Genomic DNA, 8113 nt, shown 5'->3' on the forward strand with positions numbered 1-8113 from the left:
GCACTGAGGTTACAAAGATAAAAGCAAAAACAGACCCTGTCACCAGGGACCTTAGTTTAACTGGATATAGTACGCACCACCTACACGCAAGCACTGGGAAGAAGGTGGTGAGGGGAATTGCGTCTGATTTACAGAAGAGGAAACTGAAGCTGCCAACTTTGCCATTGATTGTCCATCTCTCCACAGGTTTGTTATTATTTTGTTGACGCAGTTTGACCTGAAATTGAAAAATCCAGAGGAAAAGATTCCTGGCTTTGACTCCAGTAGGTATGGGTTTGGACTGATGCAGCCAGAGCATGATATCACCATTTGCTATAGACTCAAGCCCAGAGGGACACTGGGCTCCACAGGGCTTTCCCTCCCAGTGCCTGAAAGAATTACAGAAGCTTAAAAAGTTACTAAGAACATACTCAATTGAATCCTCATCTCTCTTCCTCTCTCACTCGATGAAAGGTTTTGCTTTTCTCTGTCCAACTCCTTCCTTTCTTCCTCCAAGAACCTTCCTATTGGAAGAAAGATTCTGTTTCTGATGTCATGGGATTCATCTGCTCTTCCAGGACAGGGTATAGAGTGGTTCCTCTTCTGGTTCATAAGTTTTGCCGAATCATATCTCCTTCCTGGGAGGTCCTTCCTAGAACCAATATGGAGGACCTTGAGCTTGGTCCAAAGCTCCCTCCTTTCTCTGTTTTCTTTCTGTTGCTAGCATTCTCTTCTATAGGGGCAGAGGATGGAGTTCAGTCACCAAGGATCGGATCTATAGCTCTAAGCTGCCTATGTGATATGTATCCCTTTAATATAGTCTGTCTGAACTTTGGAGTAAGGATAAGCTAGTTGTGGACCCACACACAGAGCCACACTATGCTCCAGTGAGCATAGACTTATCACGTTAGTTGCTTACTTGCTTTTCCCAAAGAGTTGTCAGCTTAGGGCCACACATAACACAAAGGGCAGTGTAGAACTTCAGCCTTACCTGGGCCATTCACTTTTATTCCTGTCACTACAAAATATGTAGCCAAATATTGGCTGATTTGATGACTATACACCAATGCTATTTATGTCAATGATTTCCTTCCAGTCCCCAATACTCTACTTCTTTCTGAAACACAAGTGGAGAATCTACCACCCATGGAAATATTCCTAACACTTTCCAAACTTTCCCAATCCCTAACTCCTGCCTGGGAGGGCCTAGCCTTAGCCCCTCCCTGATTTTCTTGGTTTCTGATAAGACTCACCTCCTTCGTTAGAAACCTAGCAACTCAAATTTCAAATTGCCTTTCATATTCTCTAGCTACCACCATCTCTTGGTGTACAATTCTAGGATCTACTCCACTGAATACTAGACTTTGACTTGCTTGGTAGCTCCCAAATGTATGCCTGGCTGAGTTCACAGGCAACATAATTCTTTCAGTCCTAGAACCAACACAACTCCTCCTTATTCTGCTCTGGTTCTTTGAAGAAAAGGCAACACATCCTAGAACATAAATGCCAAATTGAGGTTAGCCCACATGGGTATGCTGCAGCAGTTCTTTCTCTCAAATAATCCTCACCCAGTTATGCATGCCCCATACCTTGGGGTTCCTTGGGTCCCTTACTCAGGCATTGTGTTTACCAAAATAATATTGGAAGAACTCAGAAAGTGCCCAATTCCGATAAGTGACATAAGATCCAATCTAGTGAGTAGACTGTCATCATCATTCTTCCATACTCACATAGTGGGCAAGGGAAGGGGGCATTAGCACCCAGATTCCTAAATATTATATTGCTCAGGCCAGGGATCTGTGAAAAACAGGGTGCTTCCTGTAATACTCACTGAATCCACTCTTCTACTTAGTCACTTATTTCATCCAAGCCTCACATAGACCCACTCAAAATGAAAAGTTTCTTCAGTGCCAATATGTACAGTGTATGCACTCTCCACTCTCACTCCCATTGGACACATCTCCCCACAAACCCCTAACTATTCAACAGAAATGCTCTCAGCCATGGAAACTCGTCACATTTATTCTACCTCCCTTCTAGCCTTCTATCCATTGTCCTTTTTAAAAAATGATTATTGGTATCATTTTTTTTACATTGCCCTGGGTTTTCCCTCCTTCTAGAAAGCCATCCCTTATAAAAAATTTTTTAAGAGTAAAAAGAAAAAAATTAAATGGAACCAGTCACTACATTGAAAAAAAATCTGACATTACATGCAATGTTCCACAGCTCTGGGCCCCTCTGTCTCTGTGCAGGAGAGGGGGGAGGTGTTTTCTCACATCTCCACTTGGAGGCCTTGCTTGTGTCTTATAATTGTGTGACATTCATTTTGGATCGTTTCCTGATTGTTGTACTTTCCATCGTATTGTTGTAGTTGTGCATATTGTTTCTTGGCTATCCTTACTTCACTTTACATCAGTTCATGTAAAGTCTTTCCATGCCTTTTTGGATTCTGTGATTTTTCTTTTATCATATCCAGTACTTTCCAACCACTCCAAGGCTAGTACCAGTTCTAATCCTGAAGCTATCTTCTGATGCCCTTAAATGGGATTGTGGAATAATTGACATCTCCCAGCAGCCTTGGATGCACAGCCTATGCCTCCTCTGCTGGCATCCTCACATTCTGACACATTCATCAGCCTTCAAGCCCAGAGCTCCTTGGCAGCCAGTCACATCACCTCCTGATTGCTGTCAGCCCATTCGTATTCCTTCATCATCATTAAGTAATGACTTTTTCCTCTTCCCAAGAAGGGACAAAAGGAAAAAGGAGAAAAGCTTCTGCGCAAGATAATATCACACCTTTCAGAAAAAAGATTCCCTTTGGCATGAAGTTCACAAATGACAATTCCTTTCATTACAAGGGGTAATGACCCTTTAAGGTCCAGGTATTCCTGGTAGAGCTGAGGGACAGGAGGTGAATAGGTGACCTGGAAAGTTAGAGATACAGCCAAGGGAGAAGAAAAAGGAATGGATGAAAGAGAAGGGTGTATGATTAAGAATTACACTATTGTGGTAGATAACTCTCAGTTGCTGGCTTGGACAGAGGGGCTAGATGAACTAACGTCAATTCATTAGCATTTATTAAGTGCTTACAATGTGCCAGGCACATGCTACATGATAAGGACATACATGAAAGCAAAAAAAAAAAAGACAGGCCCTGCCCCCCAAGACCTTACATTCTAAAGGGGAAAGAAACACATAAAGAGAGCTGAGGTGAGGGTGAAACTGGGAGAACCAGAAGCCAGAGGTGGGAGAGGAATTATGAATAACAGGCCTGGGTCCTTCCTCAAAATGGAGGTTCTGGGAGGAACCCACCCGTGGGAGAATGGGCAGAGGGATGTTCTAGATTTATAAGACTGCTGAAATATGGTGGTAAAGTTCAAAGCAGAACTGAGAGCGGAATGTGTAATAAAAACCAAAAGAATGGATGGTTCCCCCAAATTCCTATTTTACTTTGAACTACAGAGATACAAAGAAAAAAATTCACTCTCAAAGAGACAGACACACACACACGCACATGCACACACATACATAAGAATTCTCTTACATGATTGGGCCCTAATTCCCTCTTAGCTTAGACCTATTGGCTAAGGATAGGTGAGAAAAGAGCACTGGGACATGCAAGTTAATCTGCAAAATGGACCGTGTCTGGAAAACAGCAGCAGATTGGAGTTTGCATTAAGTGCCTCTTCTTCTGTGCCACTGATCCCCCTGGTCCCCGAGGCCTTAGGCAGCAGCTGTGGCCAACGACAGCTTCAGGGGAAGAGGTAGACAGTGGGCTTTCCCTCCTGGTACTGGGGAAACCTGTCTCCATGCATGACTGACCATCCTAGCCTCCAGATCGCTAGACCATCTGAAAAATCAAGGCCCCTCAGGACTGTAGGGATGGACTGGGTTGCCATAGCAACTGTTTAGCTGCCTTATTCCTGAACCTGGATTAGAAAGGGAAGCAAGAGATACCAAATTACATGTTCTGGAGGATAACCAAAAACAGGGAGTACTTTAGAGCTTTCTTCTAATACTCTGCGCGGTGCTCTTTAAATGTATGTTCTTGGAAAGGGGCATGGTCCCTTTAAATGTAGAGCTCCAAGGAGAACCCCTGTGGGTACTTATTTCTCTAGCTAAGAGAGGGAAGGCTGAGATAGCAGACATTTCCTAGAGTATGGGAGCTTTCAGGAAGATTTAAGCTCCAGTTGCCAGGGACTTTGAAATCACACCAGTGGAGCTAAGAGACTGGAAGGGTCTCGCTTTAAAGCTTTAAGGAAAGGATTCTGCATTCTTAATGATGAGTGGTGAGGGGGGGAGCAGAGTGTATCTCAGCATTTTTATTCAATCTTGTGTTAGTTTGCTATTATTTTGGAACTATAAGGTTAGATTCTAGTAGTAAATTTCATGCTTTGTTTTAGTAAGAAGTTATATTTTTATAGAAAAAGCACAGAATTATGTTTTTCACATAGAGACCATTAAAGTTTAGCAGGATCTATAGAAGATAGAACCTTGGAAGGGGCACTAGGGATCATTTCAACAATTTCATTTTACAGAAAAGGAAATTTCGAAAAAGAAAGTGGTGGGGGGAGGTGGACAGAGAGGGCTCCTTGCATATCCTGGGACTAACACTCAGGTCTTCTGACTGATTTTTTGAACTCTCAACACTTGAGCACAGTGCCTCATACCTCAATTAGCAGGATGCCTATAGCTGGGAAAGAATAATATATTCTAGATAATTTCATTTGTCCAGTTTACTGAGGATAAAATAGGGCCCATAAACATTTATCTTTGGAAAATGTTGCTTACATCCATTTTCCTGTCTTGGTAAATTAATTGATAAGCACAGTAATGGAATTTGCGTTTATTGAGGGAGGTTCCTACTGAGCCTCAGGGTCATTATTATGAAAACTTAAGAGCAAAGAAGATATAGCATGGCAAGACCTTAAAGTGCTCTATAATAAATGTAAGTTACTGTGATGATGATGATGACCCTGCCCAGGATGGAGTGGAGTCGGACAAGGCAGAAGAGGTTAGGGACTAACATGGCCCTGGAATTTAGTTAGCCCAAAATCCCTACTCTAAATTCATTTTATCATACTATGACTCATGAAATTGAAGTGAATTCTTTCACCCTCAAATCTGCTTCAGGTGCCCAGTTAGCTTGGACCTGATGATCAAGGTTTTAAAACTCTACCTAGTTTGCTCTGAAATCTTGAGTGTTCTGTCCCTGAACTCAGCAGGCATGGGCAGCATCTTCTGCTCTAGCATTCAGCACAGTGCAGGGAGCTCAAGGGATTCTTAGTGTATCTGTGTGCCTGACCTTGAGGTCTGGTCACATGTCATTCTCCTCCAGCATCCCCACAGAGAGGAAAACAATAGAATGGATTGATAACTATGGATTGATAAAAAGGATATCAGAATTGGATGAGCTGACCCTTAGAAAGTGAGTGTTAGAACTGCAGGGAAATTTAGAACATGGAATGTCAGAACTAGAATTGGCCTCAGACCAAAGAATGATAGATAGTACAGAAGGGCTGATGCTAGAAATACAACAGCAGAATGGAGGAAGGAAAAATATCACCTGGGAAAGTCCAATATACCAAATATACAAGGAATGAACACAATCATATAACGTTCCCTCAATAGATATGTGGTCATATCAAAGGATATGAACAGCTTTCAAAATAAGATTTGTAAGCTATAAATGACAACATGAAAATATGTTCCAAATCACTAAGAATTAAGTGTCACCAAGAGTGAATATTGCTAAGTGAAATGTTTCAAAATCTCCACCATCATAAGAAAAATGCAAATTTTAAACACTCTCATTAACTTTCTCAATTAAAGTAATTTTACCTCACTCTATGCAAATTTGCAAAGATGAAAATAGATATGAGTAGTCAATGTTAGAGGGATTACAGGAAGACAGGTGCATTCTTAGTGGAGTTGTAAAGTAGTCCAGTCATTCTGAATTGCAATTTCAAATAATTCAAGAAAAGTAATTAATACTCTTTGATCTTACTATTGGACATTTACTCTAAGGAAGTAAAAATTAGGAACAAAAGTCCAATGTGTATCAGAATATTCATAACAATACTCTTTGAGGTAGCATGGAACTGGAAGCAAAGTGAATGTCCATTGATTGGAAAAGGATTGTAAAAATTGGAATAATGAATGAATGGAATATTATTTGCAATAATAAATGATTATTATGAGAAATTTATGGGATGTGGTATTTTTTTGTATGAACTGTTGGAGAGAAATTAGTAGAACAAAGACAATATGTACAGCAACGTAAGTGGTAAGATCACCAAAAAGTTATCTCTGAGTAATGAAAAAACAAAGATCCTGGAGAATGACTAACGTGGAAATGTTTTACATGACTGCACATGTATAACCTATATCTGATTGCTTACCATTTCAGGGAGAGAGGAAGAAAGGGAAAGAAGGACAGATAGAATTTGGAGCTCAAACTTTTTTTTTTTCATTTTAATAAATTTATTTACTTTCAGTTTTCAACATTCACTTTCACAAAATTTTGAATTTCAAATTTTCTCTCCATCTCTTCCCTAACCTCACCCTGAGACAGCATGTATTCTGATTTGGAACTAAAAACTTTTTTTTAAAATGTTTAAAAATTGTTTTAACATGTAATTGGAGAAAAATTCAGTATTATATTAAAAAAGATCCTGGAGAAGAGATGATGAAATACTGCCTCTCCCTTCTGGTAGAGAGGTGGGACGCTACTGAGATGGAATGTTATATATGGTGTCAGAAAAGGTTTGTATGTAAAAGTGCATGCTTCCCTATGTTTCATTGTTTCTGTGTTTTTCTAGAACGGAGTTTCAGTCTGGAGGGGGTGGAAAGGGAATGACTGATACAAAGGAAACAAATCAATAAAGAAAATTTAGGAAAATAAGGTTAGAAGAGAACTTAGATAATGTTGACTGGAAGGGATATCTTGGTTGAGTATCCAGTCTAACCTCTTCTTCTAGGAAATGATAAGTGCATGCTCAAGATGATACAGTAAGCCCAGGTCTCCTACCACCAGGTTAGTACCTTGGCCTCTAGTCTACACCGCAAAGTAGTTTGTTTGGTTTTTTTTATAACAATTCATTGACACATGTAAGGAAGAAAGGAAGAGTAGAGACTCTCTCATTTTATAGAAAGAAACGCAGATGACTTAAGAAATGACAAATCACAGTCACTCAGTGCCAGAGCTGGGACTAGAACCTAGGTCCACTGACTCCAGTCCCAGGGACTTCCCCCTTCAGCTATATCACACTTGTAATGATCTCCTGAGGATAATATTGTTACCCAGTATTTAGTTTACTAAATAAAGTTTGGCGAAGATATGTTGGCTTTTTCTACCTTTCTCTAGCTAGCTAGCATTTCTATATCTCCTTAAGGTTTGCAAAGTGCTTTATAAATACTATTTTATTATGTCTTCACAACAATCCTGAGAGGTAGGTGCTATAATTATCCCCATTTTACAGATGAGGAAACTGAGACAAACAGTTGTTAAGGGCACTTACGTCATATCATTGTTCATCCTTCATTCTCGGAGAGGATAAATGACATGGCAAGGGTGATGTCTTGACTTGCTCATGAACTGAAGTGAGGCAGACCTTTGCAAAGCTGTTGGCCTCACTTTGCTCAGCTCTGCCTCACTCTCTCCTCCAGAGTCATCAGAATCCAGTGGAAACCAAAAGTCAAGATGACTGATGATGGCCCAGAATGCAGTGGGTGGCCTTGGCCTTTCTAAGGACAGAGGATTTACTCAAGAGCTTACTCAAGCTTGGTAGCATGGTGTATTAAGAGTTGAGGCTGAGAGTCAGGAAATCGCACCCCAGACACTTAGTAGCTGTGTGATGTTGGGCATGTTACTTAACCTCTCTTAGCCTTGGTTTTTCTCATCAAAAAAACGGGGATAATAATAGTGTCTACCTTCCAGAGTTGACATGAAGATCAAATAACATGTAAAGTACTTTGCAGACATTAAAACATTCTATAAATACTAGGTATTATTACCACGTTCAAAGGTTTGCTTTGACTCTGGAATCTTTGACTTGTATTCCCTTCCAGGTTCAATATTCTATAGGACTGCTTCCAGTTCTATCGTGGAATGTGATTATAGAGTTGAGGATCT

At 40.4% G+C, this 8113-nt stretch overlaps 1 protein-coding gene across 3 annotated transcripts in view; it reads left to right on the plus strand.

Moving 5' to 3' along the window:
* PTGIS (prostaglandin I2 synthase) overlaps positions 1-6187 on the plus strand; it is a 67067-nt gene extending 60880 nt beyond the window's left edge. For all 3 annotated transcript variants that reach the window (XM_072633590.1, XM_072633587.1, XM_072633588.1), the window contains exon 10: positions 187-6187. In XM_072633590.1, coding sequence (XP_072489691.1) covers positions 187-391 — 205 coding nt within the window. In that variant the 3' untranslated portion in view covers positions 392-6187. The remainder of the gene's footprint in view (positions 1-186) is intronic.
* Positions 6188-8113: the final 1926 nt, after the last annotated feature.

Source organism: Notamacropus eugenii, chromosome 1, assembly GCF_028372415.1.
Source record: "Notamacropus eugenii isolate mMacEug1 chromosome 1, mMacEug1.pri_v2, whole genome shotgun sequence".
NCBI lineage: Eukaryota > Metazoa > Chordata > Mammalia > Diprotodontia > Macropodidae > Notamacropus > Notamacropus eugenii.